This window comes from Podarcis tiliguerta (assembly GCF_965153285.1).
Source record: "Podarcis tiliguerta genome assembly, chromosome: 14".
Classification (NCBI taxonomy): Eukaryota; Metazoa; Chordata; class Lepidosauria; order Squamata; family Lacertidae; genus Podarcis; species Podarcis tiliguerta.
Genome location: NC_139547.1, coordinates 396,156 through 420,721, shown reverse-complemented (window position 1 = coordinate 420,721; position 24,566 = coordinate 396,156). Strand labels below are relative to the sequence as shown.

Here is a 24,566-nt window from a genome sequence, read left to right as displayed (position 1 = left end):
GACAACTATGAAAAATGTTGGATGGAGGTGAAGAAAGATTTGGAAATTTGGTCAAATTTGAAGCTTTCACTGCTAGGCCGTATTGCAGCGATAAAAATGAATGTATTGCCTAGAATGTTATATTTGTTCCAAACATTGCAAGTTATTGACAAAATGGATTGCTTCAAGAAGTGGCAGAAAGACATTTCTAGATTTGTCTGGCAGGGCAAGAAGCCAAGAATAAAATTTAAAATACTAACTGATGCAAAGGAAAGAGGTGGATTTGCCCTGCCAGACCTTAAACTTTACTATGAATCAGCAGCTTTTTGCTGGTTGAAAGAATGGCTGCTTCTTGAAAATACAGATATTTTGGATTTAGAAGGTTTCAGTAACGCATTTGGATGGCATGCATATTTATGGTATGAAAAGGTTAAAGTGCATAAAACATTTAAAAATCATATTGTCAGGAAAGCATTGTTTAATGTTTGGATAAGGTATAAAGACGTACGTGAAAATAAAACCCCAAGGTGGTTGTCACCGATGGAAGCGAAGGCTGTGAAAAAGCTCAATATGGAGGCCAAATGGCCGAAATATTGGGAAATCTTGGAACAAGAGGGAGATAAATTGAAATTGCAGAGTTTTGAAAAGTTAAAAAACAAAGTGTGAGACTGGCTTCATTATTATCAGATAATGGAGGCATATAAATTGGATAAGAAAATTGGCTTCCAGGTGGAAAAATCAAAATTGGAAACAGAATTGCTAGAACCCAAAACTAAGATCTTGTAAAAAATGTATAACTTGCTGCTGAAATGGAATACTCAGGATGAAACAGTAAAATCTGCTATGATTAAATGGGCACAAGATGTTGGACATAATATAATGATGGCTGACTGGGAACAGTTATGGACCACAGGTATGAAGTTTACGGCATGTAATGCCTTAAGGGAGAATATTATGAAAATGATATACAGGTGGTACATGACACCAGTCAAGCTTGCAAAAATCTATCATTTGCCCGATAATAAATGTTGGAAATGTAAAGAAACTGAAGGTACATTCTTTCACCTTTGGTGGATGTGCCCAAGGATTAAGGCTTTTTGGGAGATGACATATAATGAAATGAAAAAGGTATTTAAATATACCTTCCAGAAGAAACCAGAGGCCTTTCTCCTGGGCATGGTTGGCCAATTGGTGTTAAAGAAAGACAGAACTTTCTTTATGTATGCTACAACAGCAGCAAGAATACTTATCGCGAAGTATTGGAAGACACAAGAACTACCCACTCTGGAAGAATGGCAGATGAAGGTGATGGACTATATGGAATTAGCGGAAATGACCGGCAGAATCCGAGACCAGGGAGAAGAGCTGGTGGAAGAAGATTGGAAGAAATTTAAAGACTATCTACAGAAATATTGCAAAATTAATGAATGTTAGAATGATGTTGAATTGAGGTTAAGGGGTTTTTAGCAATAATGTTATGAAAGAATATGCAGAAATGGAATGTTAACAGGTGGAAAGTTAAAGCTACAATATATTAAGATCAAGATTAAGATAAAGGCAAAGAGGGAAAGGATTTGCTGAATAAATAAATTGAATTGGAATACAAAGAGTGGGGAGGTCCGAGAAACAAGCAAATGCAAGATATGTTATGAAAGATTGAACTGTTTTTAAGTGCTTTTTACTTTTTGTATTTTTCTTTTTTTTCTTTTTGTGAAAATCTTAATAAAATATTATTATATATAAAAAAAGACAAATACCCCTTCCTCTTGGTTCATGTGGGAACCAATGACACTGCAAGCAATAGCCTCCAGAAGATCAAAAGAGACTATGAGGCTCTGGGCAGGAAATTGAAGCAATTAAATGCACAAATTGTCATCTCAACTGTCCTCCCAGTTGAACGACATGGCCCAGGGAGAGAGGGAAAAATAGTGGAAGTGAACAGCTGGCTTCGCAAATGGTGTAAACAGGAACGGTTTGGATTCTTAGATCACGGACTGCAGTTTCTTGAAGATGGACTTCTGGCAAGCGATGGGCTGCACCTCACAACGGTTGGGAGGAATGTTTTTGCCAAAAATCTCAAAAACCTCATCAGGAGGGCTTTAAACTGACTAATGTGGGGGAGGGAGACAGTGCTCCTGAAGGTAGGAGTCTATCAATTGATGAAGATGATCATCCAAATGTCATAGACCAAATGGAGCAAACAGCACGTAGACCTAGTGGTGGGAGGAAAAGACACGGGGGAATGATTAATGGACTTCAATGTCTGTACACTAATGAACAAAGCATGAGAAATAAACAAGATGAGCTTGAGCTCTTGGTACAGCAAACTAAATATGACATAATAGGCATCACTGAAACGTGGTGGGATAAGTCCCACAATTGGAATGTAATAATGGAGGGATAAAATCTATTTCAGAGAAACAGACCAGACAAGAAAGGAGGAGGAGTGGCGTTATATGTCAGGGATGTGTATACCTGTGAAGAGATCCAAGATTTAGAACCTCAAAGCCAAAGTGAGAGCATTTGGGTCAAAATTAAGGGAGAGAAGAATAACAGAGACCTCATTGTGGGAGTTTACTATAGATCCCCAAGCCAAAGGGAGGACATAGATGATGCCTTCCTGGAACAGATGGCCAAGCATGCAAAAGGAAGGGAGATAGTAGTAATGGGGGACTTCAATTACCCAGATATTTGTTGGATGTCAAACTCAGCCAAGAGCATAAGGTCAAACAGATTCCTCACTGGCCTTGCAGACAACTGCATTGTCCAGAAAGTGGGAGAAGCAACAAGAGGAACAGCCATTTTAGATCTGGTCCTAACCAATGTTGATGACCTGGTTAGTGGGGTAGAAGTGGAAGGATCATTAGGCGCGAGTGATCATGCTCTTCTGAAGTTTACTATACAGCGGAAAGGAGCAGCCAAGCATACTAGGACTCAATTTCTTGACTTTAAGAAAGCCGACTTCATAAAACTTAGGGAAGTGCTGGGTGAGATCCCATGGACAGTAATACTAAAAGGAAAGGGAGTTCATGATAGCTGGGAGTTTGTTAAGAGGGAGATAGTAAAAGCACAACTTCAGGCAATACCAATGAGACAGAAACACGGAAGGTGCCTAAAGAAGCCAGGGTGGCTATCTAAAGAACTTTTAACTGAGTTAAGATTAAAAAAGGATGTGTACAAAAAATGGAAAAGGGGGGAAACCACCAAAGAGGAATTCAAACAAATAGCCAGCACGTGTAGACACAAAGTCAAAAAAGCTAAAGCACAGAATGAACTCAGGCTTGCTAGAGAGGTTAAAAGCAACAAAAAAGGCTTTTATGGGTATGTCCGTAGCAAAAGGAAGAACAAAGAAACAGTGGGGTCACTCAGAGGAGAAGATGGTGAAATGCAAACAGGGGACACAGAAAGGGCTGAACTCCTCAATGCCTTCTTTGCCTCAGTCTTCTCCGATAAAGAAAACAATGCCCGACCTGAAGAATTTGGAGCAAATGATTCAGCAGAGGAAACACAGCCCAGAATAACTAAGGGGATAGTACAAGAAGACTTGGCTAGTTTAGATGTATTCAAGTCTCCAGGGCCAGATGAACTGCATCCAAGAGTATTAAAAGAACTGGCAGATGTGATCTCAGAACCACTGGCAGTCATCTTTGAGAATTCCTGGAGAACAGGCGAAGTCCCGGCAGACTGGAGGAGGGCAAATGTTGTCCCTATTTTCAAAAAGGGGAAAAGAAAGGACCCAAATAATTACCGCCCAGTCAGTCTGACATCAATACCAGGGAAGATTCTGGAGCAGATCATTAAGCAAACAGTCTGTGAGCACCTAGAAAGGAATGCTGTGATCACCAATAGTCAGCATGGATTTCTGAAAAATAAGTCATGTCAGACTAACTTGATCTCGTTTTTTGACAGAATTACGAGCCTGGTAGATGAAGGGAACACAGTGGATGTAGCCTACCTTGATTTCAGCAAGGCATTTGACAAGGTGCCCCATGATATTCTTGTAAAGAAGTGGGTAAAATGCGGTCTTGACTATGCTCCCACTCAGTGGATTTGTAACTGGCTGACTGACCGAACCCAAAGGGTGCTCATCAATGGTTCCTCTTCATCCTGGAGAAGAGTGACTAGTGGGGTGCCACAGGGTTCTGTCTTGGGCCCGGTCTTATTCAACATCTTTATCAACGACTTGGATGATGGACTCAAGGGCATCCTGATCAAATTTGCAAATGACACCAAAGTGGGAGGGGTGGCTAACACCCCAGAGGACAGGCTCACACTTCAAAACGACCTTGACAGATTAGAGAACTGGGCCAAAACAAACAGGGAGAATTTTAACACGGAGAAGTGTAAAGTATTGCACTTGGGCAAAAAAAATGAGAGGCACAAATACAAGATGGGTGACACCTGGCTTGAGAGCAGTACATGTGAAAAGGATCTAGGAGTCTTGGTTGACCACAAACTTGACATGAGCCAACAGTGTGACGCGGCAGCTAAAAAAGCCAATGCAATTCTGGGCTGCATCAATAGGAGTATAGCATCTAGATCAAGGGAAGTAATAGTGCCACTGTATTCTGCTCTGGTCAGACCTCACCTGGAGTACTGTGTCCAGTTCTGGGCACCACAGTTCAAGGAGGACACTGACAAACTGGAACGTGTCCAGAGGAGGGCAACCAAAATGGTCAAAGGCCTGGAAACGATGCCTTATGAGGAACGGCTAAGGGAGCTGGGCATGTTTAGCCTGGAGAAGAGGAGGTTTAGGGGTGATATGATAGCCATGTTCAAATATATTAAAGGATGTCACATAGAAGAGGAAGAAAGGTTGTTTTCTGCTGCTCCAGAGAAGCGGACACGGAGCAATGGATCCAAACTACAAGAAAGAAGATTCCACCTAAACATTAGGAAGAACTTCCTGACAGTAAGAGCTGTTCGACAGTGGAATTTGCTGCCAAGGAGTGTGGTGGAGTCTCCTTCTTTGGAGGTCTTTAAGCAGAGGCTTGACAACCATATGTCAGGAGTGCTCTGATGGTGTTTCCTGCTTGGCAGGGGGTTGGACTCGATGGCCCTTGTGGTCTATTCCAACTCTATGATTCTATGATTCTATTTTATGAAGTTCTCACCTTGGGAGGTCCTGGATGGTGATGGGAGAGGGGGGACCTGTGGCCCTCCAAATGTCACTGGACTACAGCTCTCATCATCCCTGACCGCTGGCCATGTTGGTTTGGTGCTAATGGGAGTTGGAAGTGTTGAATGGTTTATTTAAATATTAAGGTTCATTATTGTTTCACAAGATGTGTATCTCTTTAAAGGCCAAATATCATGACCTAGTTTTATAGCTGTGAAGCAGTATAGCAGGTGCTGTTAAGTTGTGTGAATTAAGCTGTGTCAGCAATTGGGTATAGTATAATATTTTGTAATTAAAGCCAAGCAAAATATATCTTTGCGTTTCTTCATTGTTTCCTGAATGTGTGGTCTCCCCAGCAGACTTTCTGCAGTGCAATTAATCTGCTAAATATGCAGCAGGAAGTTGAACCACATCTGGAGGGCCACATGTTCCCTATCTCTGCATTGAGATGCTGGGGGCACAGCTAGCTCCATTCAGGAGCTGGACAAGGGAGTGGTGGGCTGGGTAGTGCTGCCTGTCCTGGAATACCAGTTACTGGGGATACCAAGCACACGAGGAAGTGCTAGATCAGCTCCAGGGCCCATCTAACCCAGCACCCTGTTCTCTCAGAATCCTCTGGGAAACCTGAAAGCAGGATTGGAGCACAAGAGCCCTCTCCCCCTCCTGAGGTTTCCAGCAACTGGATCCAAAAACATTATTCCCTCTGGCCAGGGCAGCAGAGCAGAGGACCTCTTCCATGAATTTGTCCAACCCCCTTTTGAAGCCAGCTGGCGAGGGGGTCATCACTGCCTTCTGCAGCAGTAAGTTCCCACAGGTTACCTATGCACTGTATGAAGAAGGACTTTCTTTTACCTGTCCTTAATTTTCTAACATTCAGATTCCTGGGTTGTCTATGAGTGTTACGAGAGAGGAGAGGGGGGAAATTCTCTATTCACTTTCTCTATGCCATGCCTCATTTTATAAGCTTCTCTCGCAACACCTCTTACTGGCCTTTCTTCTAAACTAAGAAGTCCCAAATGCTGCCAGCTTTCCTCATGGTGGAGTCACTCCATCTCATGATCCTTTCACTTGCCCTCTTCTGCATGTCTCCAAACTCCACAATATCCATTTTTAGGTGGCGTGACCAGAACTGTACACAGCAAAGCTCTGAACACCTTGGAGTGGGGGGTGGGGCAGAACTCACTGGAAAGGCACCCTAGGAAGGTGCAAAGAGGCCTCACCTCAGAACGGATATTGTAGGGATGGAAAAGGTTCAGCAAAGGGCCGCCAAAAAGATCAAGGAGAATGGAGAAATCCCTTTGAGAAGAAAGATTACATCTGGGACATTTTAGTTCAGGAAAAATTCTGAGCAAGGTATACAATGGCAGGTGCATAAGGTTATGCATGGGGAAAGCAGAAAAATAGTTTATTTATGTAATGTTAGAACTTGGAGGCAGCCAATGAAGCTGAACGATGGAAGCACAGTGCCAAACCATGGAATTCCATGAAATGATGTTGGATTATTGTTTATCTCTTCAAAAATTCTACAAATAAAATTAACAAGAGGCCGTGATGGCCCCCAACTTGGGTGGTTTTAAAAGGCGATCAGACAGATTCATGGAAGAGAACAGCAATCAGCGGCTCCTGTCTGCAAAGCCTTCTGCTGCCTCCATGGTCAAAAGGAGCAGGCCTCTGCGTGCCGGTTCCTGGGACTCACCAGCCAGGAGAATGATGTCGCACTCCAGTCCTGCTCCTGAGCTTCCAAGGGGCATCTGGTCGGCCACCATGAGAAGCAGGACACTGGATAAGGCGGGACTTTCGTCTGATCCAGCCAGGCTCTTCTAATTTGAATCTCAGCTTGTGATGGAAAGTGCCACCACTGCTTCCTCTGCAACACGGTCTCTGCAGGAATGCAGTGGCTGCCCGCCCACCCACCCTGCTCCCCTGGCCAGATCACCACCCCAAACACCGATGTGCCCAGGGCCTCCCTACCTTGGGTGCCAATGTATGCATTCCTCTGCTTGTAGCCATCCATGAAACTGGCGTTGATGTAATCTGTCAGCTGGAGAGACGCAACAGGAAAGGTCACCCTGACAGACAGGCCAAAGCAGTGACACCCAAGCAGAGGCACACCATAACACCCTTGGGGGGGGGGCGCATGAGTATGTGCAGGGGAGAAAAAGGGGGGCAACAGCCCATGGCTTTCCTCTTGCACCACTGCATGACAAAGGCTAAATTGGGTCCCAATTCTACGCAGGAAGGAGAAATGCTCCAGAGGGAGGGTTGGAGGGAAACCCGCAGCGATTTAGGGGGTACCCAGGGAAAGGAGAGGGAGGACGAGTTTTGTTGCACCATCTAAAATGCTTTTGCTAGTGGAGCTGCTTGGTTCGAGACAGTCTGTTGTCTATGAATACATGAACTGGATTAAAAAGCTGCCTTCTTTCAGGCAGAACCTGGTTGGCCCTGTAACCAAGGGCACTTGACTCAGACTGGCAGCGGCTGTTGAGGAAGAGAACATCTTTCGTCTCACCTGATGGTTCTTCTATCTGGAGATGCTGGGGATTGAACCTGGGACCTTTTGCATGCAAAGCAGCTGCTCTACCACTAAGCTCTGACCCCTTGCCCTAAGCTGTTGTTGGTGGAGCACAATATCATCTCTCTGAATGACAGCCCTTCCCCATTAGCTACTTCCTGACTCTGCATACTGCTTCTGGAGGGTTGCAACTTGGTTTCTCCCAGTGAGGGAACTGCCAGAAGGCCCTCGGTGCTGGACCTCAGTGTGCGGGCAGAATGATGGGGGTGGAGATGCTCCTTCAACCCAAGCCTGACTGCACTGGCTCCCAATTCAGAGTGCTGACCTATGGAGCCTTCTGCTGCTCATGAACCCAATACCTCCAAGACTGATTCTCCCCCTATGAACTGGCCCAGACCTTGGGATCATTATGCAAGGCCCTTCTTCACCCGCCCCCTTGGCGGGAGGCTGGCACCCCAAGAATAGGCCTTTTCAGTGGTGGCTCCCTGCTTGTGGAATGCTCTCCCTGGGTCAGCTTTTTCTCCAGGTCTTTGGCTCTTAAATAATCTCTGGCCTCCTTTACTTTGTAGGCCTTTTGAATTCTATGTTTTAAAATCAGGATTGACCTTTACTATTGTGCGTTTTGTTCATTTAGATTTTGTTTTGAGTTACCCTTGGGGGGAAAAGAGTGATCAATAAATATAGCCAATAAATACCAGAGGGAACCAGATTGTGGAAGGCTGAGCTAGACCGACAGTCCGATTCAATACAAGGCAGCTTTGCAGAGCCAAAACTCTCAGCCAGCTTACCTCTGGATAGCTGAATTGCTTGGACAGCTTCACCCTCGTTTGGTCAAGGCACGGCACATCCCCATATCTGTTCTTCTCCTGGTTGAAGGGAGACCTGTGGCAAGCAAGAGCAGGCACAGTGAGTGCAACACAAGGAGATGGGGAACCTGGCCTTGTGGGGCCTCTGGATTAAAGAAGACACAGACACACAAACTCAGGGACATACAAGGAAGTTGAGTGTTGGAAGATTTAGGACGGATAAAAGGGAAGTCCTTCCTCAGGCAAGAGGCAGTGGAGGCCGTCTGTCTAGGCAGCTTTAAAAGAGGATTTGACAAATCCTTGGAGGAGAGGCTATTGGGGGCCACAGTGGCTCTGCCCCGCCTCTGCAAGGCTTCTGAATGGCAGTTGCTGAAGACCACAGGAGGGGAGGGCTGCTCTTGGGCTCAAATCCTGCTTGTGGGTTTCCCCCAGAGAGGCATCTGGCTGGACACTGTGAGAACAGGAGGCTGGACGTGATGGGCCGTGGAGCTGAACCGACAGGCTCCTCTTATGTTCTTCAATATGGATCTCTTGGAGAGCTTAATTCCTGTGCACATTGCCGCATGGGATAAATTTCCCCAGTGTACCTGAAAAATGACAGGATACACCCTGACACTGACCACAGTCAAGAGCTGGTTTGATTGTTCTCTGAGCCAACCACCTGGTGCTCTGCAGGCCACAAACAAGGCTACAAGTGAAGACCTAAGAAATGTTGCAGAAATTGGATGAAACTGGACATTGGGTGGGGCGAGGAAAGGGGAGTTTCTCTTCCCAAGACTGCGGAATCCTATGGGTGCTCCCCTGGCAAGGGGCGCCAGGAGCAATCACCCTCCCCCTTCTGCCACACCTCTTGCCCCCAGTGCCACACTTGAACCCTTACAAGGAGCAGGCAAATGTTCCTGCCGGGCTCCTGCGCCGGATGCCTTCGTACTCCTCATAGATGCCCCGCTTCTGCTTCTGGGTGACGTGCTCCAGCACCTCCTGCACCGTCATGGCCTTTGGCCCCGGTGTGTGCACCGAGCCGTTGTCCCGGGGGGATGCCAGTGGCACCAGAATCAGCTCATCAAGGGGGTCCGGGTGGCCGTTCTGCTGTGGGAGGAACCTGCAGTTCCAGCTGAGGGGATCTAGTTTGAGGGATCCGCCCAGGTACTCGGGGAGACACTCTTGGGGCAGGTGCTCCTTCAGCTCAGACATCTTCACCATCTGGACCTACAAGAGAGGGGGCAGGTGGAAAGGGAGGCACAGCAAAACATGAACCCTCCGCTGCACTCTGCGTGGGGCTGCCCTGGAAAGCGAGTTGGACACAACTAAACAACAACAACAAAATGCAGCAGTCGGGTGATGGCATTGCTTGCCAGTTTGTTTCCAGGCCCAATTCGAGGTGCTCAGGTGGGCGTTTAAAGCCATAAATTACTCAGCCCCCCGCCCCCCCCCCCGCATACCTGAAAACTGCCTCCTCCCCCACAAAACCTCCTACAAGGTGCTGAGATTGACAGAGGGGGCCCTTCTAGTTGTTTCTTCATCCTCACAGGCACGGTGGGGAGGGGAGACTGGGAGAGAGCCTTCTCTGAAGTGGCCCCTAAGTTGTGGGAGACCCTTCCCACAGAGGTGCACCTGGCACCTTCATTACATACCGCATTTTTCGCTCCATAAGACAAGCTTTTCCCCTCCTAAAAAGTAAGGGGAAATGTGTGTGCGTCTTATGGAGCGAATGCAGGCAGGAGGCTCTGCTCAGCGCTCCCTTTAAAGAGCCGCGTGGAGCGTTTGTTTAAAAGCCCCCAAGATCCACACACACGCTCCGCGTGGCTCTTTAAAGGGAGTGTGGCTCTTGGGGGCTTTTCCCTGAGGAGGGAGAAGGGACTGACAAGCTGTCCTCTGTCCCTTCCCACACCTCCCGGAAAAGCCAGCAAGAGCCGCTGCCGGGCTCTGCTCAGTGCTCCCTTGTAAGGGCTCCCTTTCGTCCCTCATCCCGCTTTGCTGGGAAGCCAGCAGAAGAGGCGCTGCACAGCTCTTGCTCTTGCTCTGCTGGCTTCTCAGCGAAGCGGGAGGAGGGACGGAAGGGTTTAAAGCAAGAAAAGCAAGAGCCGCTTACATGCTCTGCGCAGAATTTTTTTTTTTTGCTTTCCCCCTCTAAAAACTAGGTGCGTCTTATGGAGCGAAAAATACGGTAGCTTCTGGCGAACACTGAAGATGCACCTCTTTATCTTGGCTTGTGACACTTGAGGTGCATATTTTTGGATCCCACCTTATTTCAGCTATAGCAAGTTGTTTTAAACTGTTTTTAATACTGTGTTTTGATTGTTGCAACTTGCCCTAGAAGCTTAGGGGAAAGGGCGGACAATAACTAATAACAACAGTAATAGTAATAACAGTAGCAGTAGGAAGAAGGAGGAGGAGGAGCAGCAGCACGATGGAGATGGTGAACGGTGGAGGCCCACTCACCCTTTCCCGGAGTTTCTCTTTAAGCAGCAGGCTGATGATGGAGTACGGAACTCGGAACCACATAGGAGCACCCACAATGAATACCTTCTTGAGACGGGCTGGGAAGGCTCCCTGAGAAGAGGCAGGGAAGAACAGTTTGGAGGAGGAAATTTATGTTTCTGAATCACTGTCAGCATTATCCATGACAGGGAGCCACTTGACGCACACACAAGGTTTCTGGAGAAGCCTATTGATGGCTATGGCCCAACAGCTCTGCCCTGCCTGACCTATAGACAGAGAAAGTGATGCCTGTGAGGACCAGCTGCTGAGCATCGCAAGGGGACAGAATTGTGATCTTGCGCTCCAGCCCTGCTTGCGGACTTCCCCCAGAGAGGCATCTGGCTGGCCACTGGATGGGCCACAGGGACCTGATCCAGCAGGTGCTTCTTATGAGGCAGAGGCCAATTGTTTATGTTTTTTTCCAGAGTCAGCCCAAGACATCTGGCTGCCTCAGGCAAAGGACCAAATCAAATCTGCCTGCCATGTGCAGAATCTGAAACTTACCTCTGGTGTATCCTCTAGCACACCTGAGGGGAGCAGGCTGCTTTACCGAGGGGAGGGGGCCAACAAGCTGCACCACCATACGACTCTGTCTTCCCAAGGAGATGGACTGCCGGGGGCTCAGCTGCTCTCCTCCAGCAGCTGCTGCCTGAAGTGTTGAAGGCTCACACAGCCTTATTGCAGGACTATAACTCACTCTAGTCTGATTTGAGAGTAAGCCCACTGAAATTAACGGGCACAATTTAGTCTCCTTAACTGCAATCGGTCTACCCTGAGAAGAACTTAGTTGGAGACAGCCATATAACATTTCAGCCAACACCTCAAAGTGCTGGTCCAATAGGAAGGATTTCCACAGGTGTTTCGGAAAGTCGGGCAACTGGCTTGAGCGCCAGAAGCCAAACAGGAATCAATCTGGATTGTGAGCAAGACAGCAACACCCTCTTGCCAACCTTTTTGCTTCTCCTCCTGTGGCCAACAGAGGGAAGACCCGAGTATATGCAAAGATGGCAAAGTGAGGTTTCAGGGCTCCACAGAAGATGAAGAGAAACCTGGAAGGCAATTTTGCAGTCCCTTTGCAACTCCTCCCTCCCTGGCAAACCAACAAGAGAATTTTGTTGGGGGGAGGTTGTGGTTATTGTCACTGCTTTACATGCAGAGAAAAGTTCCCTCCCCAACAGCATTTCCAGGTGTGGCCGGGAGAGAGTCCAGTCTGAAACCCTGGAAAGCTGCTGTCGGTCAGTGTAGGCAGTACTGAGCTAGATGGAACAATGGTTTGACTCAGTAAAAGGCCGTTGCTCTTTGCATTTTTGTTGTGAAACAATGAACTAAATAAAAAGGAGTCCTAACAGGGGGTGGGGAGAGAACACATTTCCGCTGCACGGTCTTCCTTTTTGGGCTTAAGGGACAGAGAGAGTTTCCATGACATAGGCTCCGATTTCGAACAAGCACTCCACTGCTCCAGGGTAATTAACTGACTCACTTTTAATTGGATGAACATATTTATGGAACCTCAAATGCTCTTTTTTATTTATATTAGATTAATTTTGTTTTTTGTTTTTTAAAAAAGGTCAATTAAATAGAGGAAATGGTTGCTTCTGACTTTTCTGGGAAATGGCTTCAAATGCCTTGACTGAACCGCAGAGACTGCTGTCATCCTGTCCAAGGTGATGACCTCTTTGGTTCTGCATTTGTGTTCCATATCTGTGATTTGCCAATTCACCAGCATCTCATCAGCCAGTTGGTGGATTGTGTTCCATGTTAGCCCCACTCAGACTAGACCCATTTAAAAATGACAGGCATGACTGTTCAATAGGCCTAGTCTGGGTACAGCCTTTATTGGATACATCCCCAGTGCTTTAGGCCTTAGTGGATAAACTTGCTTAAATTAAGTACAGTGGTACCTTGGTTCTCGAACTTAATCCATTCCAAAGTCCATTCGACTCCCAAAATGGTTTGAAAACCAAGATGAGGCTTCCGATTGACTGCAGGAGCTTCCTGCACTCAATCGGAAGCCACGGAAGCCACATTGGACGCTCGGCTTCTGAAAAATGTTCACAAACCGGAGCACTCACTTCCGGGTTTGCAGGGTTCGGGAGCCGATTTGTTTAGGAGCCTAGCTGTTCGACTACCAAGGTACCATTGTATGTCCCTTTCTCCAGTTTATGAGGGACCATCCAAAAGGCATGACTGCATATCTTGGTATTCCAGTGCAGGTGAAAACATCCTCTGCACCACACTGACGTCACTGGGCAAGAGAGGAGAGCTCTCCCACTTCAAAAGTGAAATACCAACAGGATTTTTATTTTATTTTTAAAAAAGTAGACACCTTCTAAGAGTAACATGCTTAAGAGTGTAAAGGGGGGAAAATCAACAAGGAAACGTTGCACCTCTTGGGACTTTTTAGTCCCAAGAGAAAGGGAGGTAAGGGAGGCAACATGAGAGGAGTCTATAAAAAGATCAATGACAGGGAGAAAGAGCAGAGAGAAAAGTTTTTCTCCCTCTCCCATAACATTAAAACATGTGTACAGCCAATACATCTTAAGGTTGGAAGATTCAGGGGGCATTAAAAAAGAACTTGGGACAGCTTTAAAAAAGTATTAGACCCATTCATGGAGGAGCAGGCTCTCAATGGCTACTAGCCAGGAGGGTTCTGCTCCTTCTCCTGGCCAGAGGGAATAATGCTTCTGAATGCTGGTTGCTGGAGACCACAGGCGGGGAGGGGGCTCTTGGGCCTGGGGCCTGCTTGTGCGTTTCCTGCAGCCATCTGATGGCTGCTGTGGGAACAAGATGCTAGACGGGATGGGCCATGGGCCTCATCCAGAAGGCTCTCCTTATGTTCTTAATCATACAGAATCTTTGATACGTTACCTCTTGGCATAGCTGTCAACCGTCCCTTATTTGGCGGGAAACTCCCTTATCCCAATGCCGTGTCCCGCTGCTGTCCCTTATTTATGATGTCCCTTAAATTTCCCGGGTTTCAAAGTTAGCAGCTCCTCTCCCTCTCTCCCTCCCTGCCAGCCAGGGAGGAGGGAGGCTCCAACTGTGTTGCTTGGCTGCTCGGCTCGCCCCCCTCCAGCCTCCTCTCACCAGCCTTGGCCCCCGGGAGCCCCTCCCCACCGGGACTGGCAGGAGCCTCGGGCCCTTCCGCCGCCATCCTCCTCGCGGCTGCCAAACTGAGCGTCTCTGCCTGGGGCCTCCCCTCTGCCTGCCGCCGCCACCGCTCCCGCTAGGCCGTACTGCGGCTGCGCCGCTGAAGGACCCAGATGAGATGGGCAGCCTGGTGCACCCTATGAATTGCTGAGGAGCTTGAAAGGAGAGCGAGGGCAACCATAGAGAAAGCAGTTCAGAGAGAGGAGGAGGAGGCAGGTGTTCCAAGGGCTAACCATAGAGGGGGAAAGCGGAAGAAGGACCGCAAGCGCTTCTCCCATAGATTTGTAGTGGTAGACTAGCATAGATGGTCTGATCTGCGGGTTTACTTCCAGCACTATTCCCCCCCCCCTTTCCTCCTGCCCCGCCTGATGGAACTGAGAGCTGCAGATGGAGCCCGAGAGAAAAGATACAGAACTGCAGCAGCATCTTCGTAGCTTGGACTTTGTTTTGTGCAAAAAGTGGTTGCTGCTTGTAGTTATTTAATTGCAGTGTTTCATCAGCTGGTGTCTTGAGCAACCTCTGGAAATGAAGGGCTAAAAACCGGCGCTGCTCTCCAGAATTATCTTGCCCCTTTTAACTTTGTATTTCAACTGGTTGACTAAAATCCCTTCTTTTGGCTGCTGATCCCTTATTTTTGAGGCTGCTGGTCCCTTATTTTCAAATCTGTAAGTTGACAGCTATGCCTCTTGGCTGCTACTATTATGGCTCTTCCTGCCACCATTATCCACATTTATAGCCCACCTTTACTCTAAAGAACTGATGGTGGCACACCAGGTTCCCTGCATCTCCCAACAACCCTGTGAGGTAGGTTAGGCTGTGAGGCTGCGACTGCCCCAAGGTCACCCAGGGAGCTCTCTGATCGAGCAGGTATTTGAACCCTGGTCCCCCTGGTCTTTATCCAATGGTATAACCACTAGACATGCTGGCTACTGACAGAAGGACCACCCGACTCCCAGGCCCATCACCCTTTAAGCCTTTAAGAGCAGCATCACAGCCTTCCTCCAGCTGCCTCCCCCTCCCAAGGTAGGCAAGGGGGAGGCCAGAGACAAGGTCAGTCCGGCCCATCCGGGTGGCCTCCAGTTGCTGTTGGACCACAGCTCCCATCAGCCACATCCAGCATGACCACTGCAAAGGCTGATGGGACTTATAGTGCAACAATGTCTGGAGGGACATCACAGGCTGAGGAAGACACAATCCTCGTGGCTACTTTGCCATCTTTCCGAGCCAAGAGCCACCTTGACGGCTACCCCATTTATTTACTCCGTAAAATGCCCCATTCCTGATGCCTCCCCTCATGCCATAATGTTAGCCAAACCAAGGGGGACCTCCGCAATGAGAGGGAGGACAGAACTCCAAGGGACTCCAGGATCCATCCAGGTCTCTGTAGCCGACAGGCCTCGGCCTCCTTCCCACAGCCCTTGACAAGCAATTGCTTAAGGCTTCTGGGCAGGGAGCCAGCAAGAATGAGAGAGGGGAAAGGGGGGTGACAGAAAGAGAAGGGGGGCAGGACAGAGAGAGAGAGGAAAAGGGGGTCCTGCCTACTGGGGTGGGTGACCCAGTCCACCACTGGTTTCATAGCCAGCACACAGCCGCTGGTAGGGATCAACCCCACAGGAGTGCAGCCCTTGGCAGAAACAGAGGTTGCCCCCCCCCGACACCAATGGCCCTTCCTTTTACCTTCAGAAGGTTCAGGATTTTCTTGCTGAGGTCCAGCTCAAAGTTGGTATAGTGGGAGCCTGCCATGTCATATATAAATACCAGGCCATTTCGCTGAGTTTCGAAGCTGGCAGGGGATAGAAAAGAGAAAGTGTGCACAAATTAGGACTTTGGTAACAGCCCAACAGCATATCCATTGTATAGGAATGAGGACAGAAATGGAAAAAATCAGCAGAACCTGAGATGTTTAGGATGCTGCTTATAGGTTTCTAAAATGACACCTGGTGAATAGGGAGATGTTCTCCCACTCTCATTCCATGAGAGCTCAGGGTCCTCCCATGTTTGGCAGAGAGAAAAGGAAGTATTTCTGCAAACAGCCCAGGATTAATTGATAGGAATCTTCATTGCCAGAGGTTAAGGTGAGGGCAACCAACTCAGAAGGCTTTAAAAGGAGGTAAGACCAATCCATGAAGGAGGAGAGGTCTGTCATTGGCCATTAAGTCATGATTACTACATTGAACCTCCAGGATCAGAGGCAGCAGATGACCGAATACCCTTTGGAGGAAAGTAACAGGGAGAGATCGCTGATGAATCATGTCCTGCTTGTGGCCTTTGCAAAGAAGCATCTTGTTGGCCACCATGAGAGACAGGACAAGATGGGCTTTTGGTCCTTGTGATCCTTGAGATCATAAACCAGTCAATGTTAAGTATTTTAATTTAACAGGATAAAGTATGTGCTTAACTATTTGACTGAAGTTATCCAGAATTAACATGCACTCTTCTTCATGACAGAAGTTTATAAAATTATGCATTGCAAGGAGAAAGGGATGGAGGAAAGTTTCTCTCTCTCTCTCTTATAACACTGAAATTTGTGGGCTTCCAGCTGAATGTTGGGAGATTCAGGGCAGATAGAAGAAAGTCCTTCTTCACACAGCACAGAGCTGAACTATGGAACTCCCTCCTGCAGGGGGCAGTGATGGCCACCAAGGATTAGACAGCTTCATGGAGGAGAGGACTCTCTGTGGTTACGAGCCCTGAGGGCTCTGCTCTGCCTCCACAACTGAAGGCAGTAAGCTCTTCTCAAGACCCGTTGCTGGAAGCAGAAGGAAGGGAGAGGACTCTTGCACTCAGGTCCTCTTTACAGGTTTCCCAGGGGCATCTGTTTGGCCCCTGTGAGAACAGGACGCTGGACTAGATGGGCCACTGGCCAGATCCACAAGGCTTTGCTTGTATTCTTATATGGATCTCATTCTGGGTCAGATGAGAAGGCAACGCTGCAAAAAAGCTGCACACAGGATGCCAAAGGGGAAAACACACACATTATTGAAGTGTGGTCATCTGAAAGAAGCAAACCCCACAGGGATAGAAAGTCTTCTACTCACCTCTCCACAGCTCTGTCCAGCAAGTAGAAGAGCGCTTGGAGGACCACATGTTGGATACTTTTGTTGGGATGGTGCAACTTGGCAGTGAAGAGGGCAATCGATGCTCCAGTGGGATCTCGTACGCTCTGCAAAAATGCCAGAGATAAAAGATCAGCAATGAAGCAGAAGAGGGACAGATCAGTCTCTGCAGAGGCATAAAAAGTCAAAATCCATTCAAAGCCACTTTGGAATTCTGGCTGTTGCATGACCAAATCCTAGAATCCTAGAACTATAGAGTGGGAAGGAACCATGAGGGTCATCTAGTCCACCCCCTGCAATGCCCAACATGGGGCTGGAACCCGTGGCTGAGATTAAAGAGTCTCATGCTCTACCAACTGAGCTATCCCAGCAGAAGCCCGTGGCACCTGGTGTTCCCAGGGGGGTCCCATCCAGGTACTAAACAGGCCTGACCTTGCTTAGCTTTCGGATCAGATGAGATTGTGCATGTTTTCTACCTGATGGCATGGAACGTTGAGGCAAAGCAGGGGTTGCCAGCCTACCTCACAGGGTTGCTGCAAGGATAAAAAAATGTCGACAGGCAGAAGTGATCTACAGGGCCTGAACCTCCTTGGAGGAAAACAAAGGAGATAAACCTAATAAAACAAACAAGCAGCTCTGAGGGCCAAAGTAATTATGACGTTGTTGATTCATGAATAGGATGCGATGCGGGGAAAGCAGAGTGAAACTCCAGACAGATAAAGGGAAGTCCTTCTTCACACAATGCAGAGTTCAAGGATGGAACTCCCTCCCTCCAGAAGCAGGGATAGCCATCAGCTAAGATTGGACCAATTCATGGAGGAGGAGGAGGAGGCGGCTATCAAGGGCTACCAGCCAGGATGGCTCTGCTCTGCCTCCACAGTTGGAGACAGCAGCACTTTTGAAGAGCAGTTGTTGGAAACTACAAGAAGGGAGAGGGCTCCTGTGCTTGGATCCTGCTTGTGGGCTTCTCATAACTGGCACCCAGTTGGCCACTGTGGGAACAGGATGCTGGACTAGATGGGCCACTGAATCATAGAATCATAGAGTTGGAAGAGACCACAAGGGCCATCGAGTCCAACCCCCTGCCGAGCAGGAACCACCATCAGACCACTCCTGACATATGGTTGTCAAGCCTCTGCTTAAAGACCTCCAAAGAAGGAGACTCCACCACACTCCTTGGCAGCAAATTCCACTGTCAAACAGCTCTTACTGTCAGGAAGTTCTTCCTAATGTTTAGGTGGAATCTTCTTTCTTGTAGTTTGGATCCATTGCTCCGTGTCCGCTTCTCTGGAGCAGCAGAAAACAACCTTTCTCCCTCCTCTATGTGACATCCTTTTATATATTTGAACATGGCTATCATGTCACCCCTTAACCTCCTCTTCTCCAGGTTAAACATGCCCAGCTCCCTTAGCCGTTCCTCATAAGGCATTGTTTCCAGGCCTTTGACCATTTTGGTTGCCCTCCTCTGGACACGTTCCAGTTTGTCAGTGTCCTTCTTACAAACTGGAACACTGGGTGACTCAGCAGGCTCCCAGTGTTTCTCAAACTTGGATCCTCAGCTAGCTAGGAATGATGGGAGTTGTAGTTCAACAACAGCTAAGGACCCAAGTTTAATAAGAAGCACTGTTATAAACAATCTGCCCTCCCACATTTGTGGATGCTGTGATTACTAAAACACAACATGGGTTCCTCAGAAGCAAGTCATGCTAAACAAATCTCATTTCTTTTTTTGATGGAGTTACAAGCTTGGTGGATCAGGGGAATTTGGTGGACATAGTGTAACTTGACTTCAGTAACGTTTTTGACAAAGTCCCCATGATATTCTTGCAAGGGAGCTGGTAAAATGTGGGTTGAACAAGATAACAGTTAGGTATATTTGTGACTTGTTGACTGACCAAACCCAAAGAGTAAAAGAGTACTCATTAATGGTTCTTCATCATCCTGGAAAAAAGTGACAAGTGGGGTACCACAGTGTTGTGTCCCAGGCTCATTGTTGTTCAATGTGTTTATAAATGACTTGGATGAAGGAATTGAAGGGATGCTCATCAAATTTGCAGAAGACACCAATCTGGGAAGGGTAGCTGATGCCACAAAAGACAGAATCAGGAATCAAGATGACCTTAACAGATTGGAGAACTGAGCCCAAGCTAACAAAATGAATTTCAACAGGGAGAAATGTAAGGTCCTGCACTTAGGCAGGAAGAACCAGATGCACAAATATAAGATGGGGGGACACCTGGTTTACTAGTAGTACATGTGAAATGCATCTAGGGGTCTTGGTGGACCACAAGCTTAATATAAGTCAACAGTGTGATGCAGCAGCAAACAAGTTAATGCTATTCTGAATCAACAGAAGGAAGTCTAGTGTTCAGATCAAGGGAAGTCAAATTCTTGCTCTATTCTGCCTTACTCAGACCACACTTGGAATACATACTATGTCCATTTCTGGGCACCACAATTTAAGAAGAGTGTTGACAAGCTGGAAGGTGTGCAAAGGAGGGCAACCAAGATGATGAAGGGTCTGGAGACGAAGCCTCATGAGGAGCAGTTGAAGGAGCTGGGTGTGTTTAGCCTGGAAAAGAGGAGACTAAGAGGAGATATGATAACCATCTTCAAATATCTTAAGGGCTGTCATGCGGAAGATGGAACAAGCTTGTTTTCTCCTGCTCTGGAGGGTAGGACTCGAACCCATGGCTTCAAGTTACAAGAAAGGAGATTCTGACTCAACATCAGGAAGAACTTTCTGATGGTAAGAGCTGTTCAACAGTAGGATGGACACTCTTGGGAGGTGGAGGACTCTCCTTCCTTGGAGTTTTTCAAGCAGAGGTTGGATGGCCATCTGTCATGGATGCTTCAGCTGTAATTCCTGCATTGCAGGGGGTTGGACTAGATGACCCTTGGGGCCCCTTCCAACTCTACAATTTTATGATTCTATGATCTAAAACCACACTATGGAGACATGTGTCCCCTGCCTCCGCAAACAGGAAGCCCAACTTCCACAGTTATCCACAGCTCTGTCTGCCCAAGCAAAGCACCTTACTCACCAGGATGGTGAACTTTCCACTAAGCAGCTCTGAGCGGAGAGGTTCCTCATGAGGCTTCAGCTTCACGATCCCTTCCTTCAGCCTGGTTTCCTAGGAGGAAAGAAAACATTCTGTTATTGTCTGCAGCCAAGGTGGGAATCCTTCGTCCGCTCAGACCAGTAGCCCTCTGGGTGGGGCTGAGTGGAGCTGGAGTCCAGCAGCACCTGCTGAAAACATTTTTGTTTAGACAGGCCTCCCCAGATGCTTTGAAATGCTGATAGAAATTTTAATCTTTTTTAGTACAGGCAACTCCCCACATGTTCTGGCACATAAGTGAAAATCACATAAGTGGAAGCACCCTTTAGATACCCTATAAATCAGGGGTCAGCAACCTTTTTCAGCAGGGGGCCGGTCCACCATCCCTCAGACCATGTGGGGGGGCCGGACTATTTTTTTTTTGGGGGGTGGATATGAACGAATTCCTATGCCCCACAAATAACCCAGAGATGCATTTTAAATAAAAGGACACATTCTACTCATGTAAAAACACGCTGATTCCTGGACTGTTCGCAGGCCGGATTGAGAAGGCGATTGGGCCACATCTGGCCCACGGGCCTCAGGTTGCCTACCCCTGCTTTAAATGCACTCTCTCTGCAAGCCACATTAAAAATATTGCACCCAAAATAACCGCAATTGGAACTGAAGCTCTGGGACGTGAAAAGTGGCAGCTGCCAGGCAACCCTTCACATAGAATCATAGAATCATAGAGTTGGAAGAGACCACAAGGGCCATCGAGTCCAACCCCAAATCAGCTCTCCAGCTCTCTCCCTCCATTTCTGGGGAGGAATTGATCCCCTTACCCTGTAGGAATGGAAGAGCTCGATCGATCGCAGGACATCGAATTTCCTGGCCATGAGGAATTTGACTGCCACATTCCAAGAGAGGGGAGACACGTTGTATTGGACTGTCCACTTGTTAATCTCTTCAAGGAATTGCTTGGTTGCCTGTTCCGGAGAGAAGAGAAAAGAAAAAGACACCGTTAATTAAAATATCACTGTCCTTCATGCTGAGGTCCCAGGGCAAGCTACAACAATTTTTTTTAAAAATGTGTTGTTAGTTCTAAAAATAAAACAAAACAAGTACAAAACAAAACAAAACACAATGATCAACAAAAGGCAATCCAAAATCAACACTCATTACAAAAAAAGAAAAGGTTGAATTCACACATCACAAATTCCGACATGACTTCCAGTCCCCCCATTGTGGTTCCCAAATTACATTACAACTGCACACTTAACTTTATCTCTCATAGGTTGTTCAGTTGTGTTAATTTTGTAAAATTCTCTTATTTCATGCAGAAGTCAATTCAGGCCTGCGAAATAATTTAGATTATTACACTTATTATTACAGATTTCTTGTAGATATTATCTGTAAATATTCCACTCTTTATCAAATGTTTGATCGGTATGGTCTCGGAATCTTGCTAGCTCTGCATATTCTAACATTTTATTATGGCAGTCTAATTTTGAGGGAGTAGAATCTCCTTTCCATACCTTAGCAACCAGAATTCTTGCTGCTGCTACTGCAAAAATATTTTTTTCCCTTACCCTTATTGGAATTTCATTGCTCATTATAGCCAGCAGGAACGCTTCAGGCTTCTTAGGAAAGGAACATTTAAACATTTTTAAAAATTAGTTATATATAGTTCCCCAAATTTATTTATTTTTTTGCAGTTCCATCACATGTGGGTCATAGTGCCTCCAGCAGATGTTTGACCTAGATTTATACATTTTGGCCAGTTTTATAGGTGTTAAGTAGAGCATTTTCTGTAGAGCATTTTCATGAAATTCTCTTTCTCCCTCCACAACCTTTCCCATGATTCCATTTGGATGTTGTAGCCAAAATCTCTGGTCCATTGTACCTTAACAGATTTTACTTCTTCCTCTTTGACCTCCCAGTCAAGGAGAAATCTGTACATTTTAGAGAGCGACTTTTTTGTGTTTGTATTAGGTCTTTCTCAAGTCTTGAAATTTCTGTGGAGAAGCCTTTCACAAAATATAAAGCAAAGGAAAGTGTGGAAATATAGGCTGTTGGACCTTTTAAAATATGCCCTTGTGAGTTCCTTCCAAAGTTTTCCTCTTCCCCCAGCACATAAAAAGACCACACATGGCAAGTTATGTGTGGAAAAAGTTGCACAGGCAGTAAAACTTACTTACTTACAGAGCAGTGAAAGTTCCTAAAGTACAGTGGTGCCTCGCAAGACGAAATTAATTCGTTCCGCGAGTCTCTTCGTCTAGCGGTTTTTTCATCTTGCGAAGCAACCCTATTAGCGGATTAGCGGCTATTAAAGGCTTAAGGGATTAGCGGATTAGCTGCTAAAAGGCTATAAGTGGTTTAGCGGCTTAGAAAAAGGGAGTGGGGAGCGAAAAAAAATCTCAAGTCTCACAAGACATTTTCGTCTTGCGAAGCAAGCCCATAGGGAAATTCGTCCTGCGAAGTGCATTGAAAAACGGAAAACCCTTTCGTCTAGCGGGTTTTCCGTCTTGCAAGGCACCACTGTATTGGTATAGGAACTCAAGAGTGGCTTCTGAGGGCCATGTGGTCTGAGCTGAAGCAAGCAGCTGAGCCTCTTCACACAATGAGCTTCTCAGGTAATAATAATAATAATAATAATAAGTTTTATTTATACCCCAACCTCCCCAGCCAAGGGCGGGCTCAGGGCGGCTAACAAGCAATAATAAAAACAAGTTGAATGAATGAAGGTAGACTGAAAGGGGAGCAAAGGTTTAATTACCTAGTTCCTCCAGAGGCAAGCTCACTGCCTTGCCCCCACGACTGACGGGGCCGGGGCCACACAGTGTCAGTATGCTGTGTGTGCATGCCACAGGGCATGCTGACGTGTTGTGAGAATGCCTCGTGGCTAGTGCACGTGATGTGACCACACCTTGTGGCATGTGCACATGGCCACTGGGAAATTTTGAGGGGCCCTGGCTCCCTCCTTGAAAATCGAGGGGGGCCTCAATCCCCCCAGGTGGTGCACCTGTCCCAAGGCAAGGGAAAGTGGACTTAGCTGAGCTTGGCAGGACAGCTTACTCTATGGTATTAACCCCTTCATGCATTAATGAGACTTAAGTATGTTGGTTATATGCTGCGGATTATCCCACAAAATTAGCAGTAGGCGTTCCTTGAAAATACTTTTTTTAAAAGCAACCAGCAGCTTAAAAAGCTTAAGGGTTAAAGAAGAAAACCCACAGCTCCCAGAGCCTTCCTGTTATCTGTGCATCCTGCAAACACAGAAACCTTTCATTAAGGTCTTGGCAGGTGAACATGAAGGCTAAATGGAACCTTTCCATTCCAGCTGGTCATTCAAATGCTCTCTCTGTAGCCAGCGCTCTAGTTTTCTTTTCTCCCCCTGCCCTCCTCCCTTCCCAACCCCATTTCCTTTTGTGTTCTGTCTTGTATACTTTAAGCCTGAAGGCAGTAGCCATCTTACCAACACCTATATGCTGCTGCACTGGGGGCCCTTTTTCATAGAATCATAGAATCATAGAATCATAGAGTTGGAAGAGACCACAAGGGTCATCGAGTCCAACCCCCTGCCAAGCAGGAAACACCATCAGAGCACTCCTGACATATGGTTGTCAAGCCTCTGCTTAAAGACCTCCAAAGAAGGAGACTCCACCACACTCCTTGGCAGCAAATTCCACTGTCGAACAGCTCTTACTGTCAGGAAGTTCTTCCTAATGTTTAGGTGGAATCTTCTTTCTTGTAGTTTGTATCCATTGCTCCGTGTCCGCTTCTCTGGAGCAGCAGAAAACAACCTTTCTCCCTCCTCTATGTGACATCCTTTTATATATTTGAACATGGCTATCATATCACCCCTTAACCTCCTCTTCTCCAGGCTAAACATGCCCAGCTCCCTTAGCCGATCCTCATAAGGCATTGTTTCCAGGCCTTTGACCATTTTGGTTGCCCTCCTCTGTACACGTTCCAGTTTGTCAGTGTCCTTCTTGAACTGTGGTGCCCAGAACTGGACACAGTACTCCAGGTGAGGTCTGACCAGAGCAGAATACAGTGGCACTATAACTTCCCTTGATCTAGATGCTATACTCCTATTGATGCAGCCCAGAATTGCATTGGCTTTTTTAGCTGCCGCGTCACACTGTTGGCTCATGTTAAGTTTGTGGTCAACCAAGACTCCTAGATCCTTTTCACATGTACTGCTCTCAAGCCAGGTGTCACCCATCTTGTATTTGTGCCTCTCATTTTTTTTGCCCAAGTGCAATACTTTACATTTCTCCCTGTTAAAATTCATCTTGTTTGTTTTGGCCCAGTTCTCTAATCTGTCAAGGTCGTTTTGAAGTGTGATCCTGTCTTCTGGGGTGTTAGCCACCCCTCCCAGTTTGGTGTCATCTGCAAATTTGATCAGGATGCCCTTGA

General features: G+C 47.0%; 1 protein-coding gene across 2 annotated transcripts in view; it reads right to left on the bottom strand.

Annotated features, from left to right (window-relative positions):
* The window catches only part of PTPN9 (protein tyrosine phosphatase non-receptor type 9), a 70,611-nt gene that overhangs the window by 32,075 nt on the left and 13,970 nt on the right, over window positions 1-24,566 (bottom strand). For both annotated transcript variants that reach the window (XM_083412796.1, XM_083412797.1), the window contains exons 2-9: window positions 20,987-21,130; window positions 20,148-20,237; window positions 17,086-17,210; window positions 15,725-15,830; window positions 10,859-10,969; window positions 9,297-9,625; window positions 8,399-8,492; window positions 7,070-7,139 (exon numbers count right to left, since the gene is read on the bottom strand). In XM_083412796.1, the coding sequence (XP_083268922.1) occupies window positions 7,070-7,139; window positions 8,399-8,492; window positions 9,297-9,625; window positions 10,859-10,969; window positions 15,725-15,830; window positions 17,086-17,210; window positions 20,148-20,237; window positions 20,987-21,130 (1,069 nt within the window). The remainder of the gene's footprint in view (window positions 1-7,069; window positions 7,140-8,398; window positions 8,493-9,296; window positions 9,626-10,858; window positions 10,970-15,724; window positions 15,831-17,085; window positions 17,211-20,147; window positions 20,238-20,986; window positions 21,131-24,566) is intronic.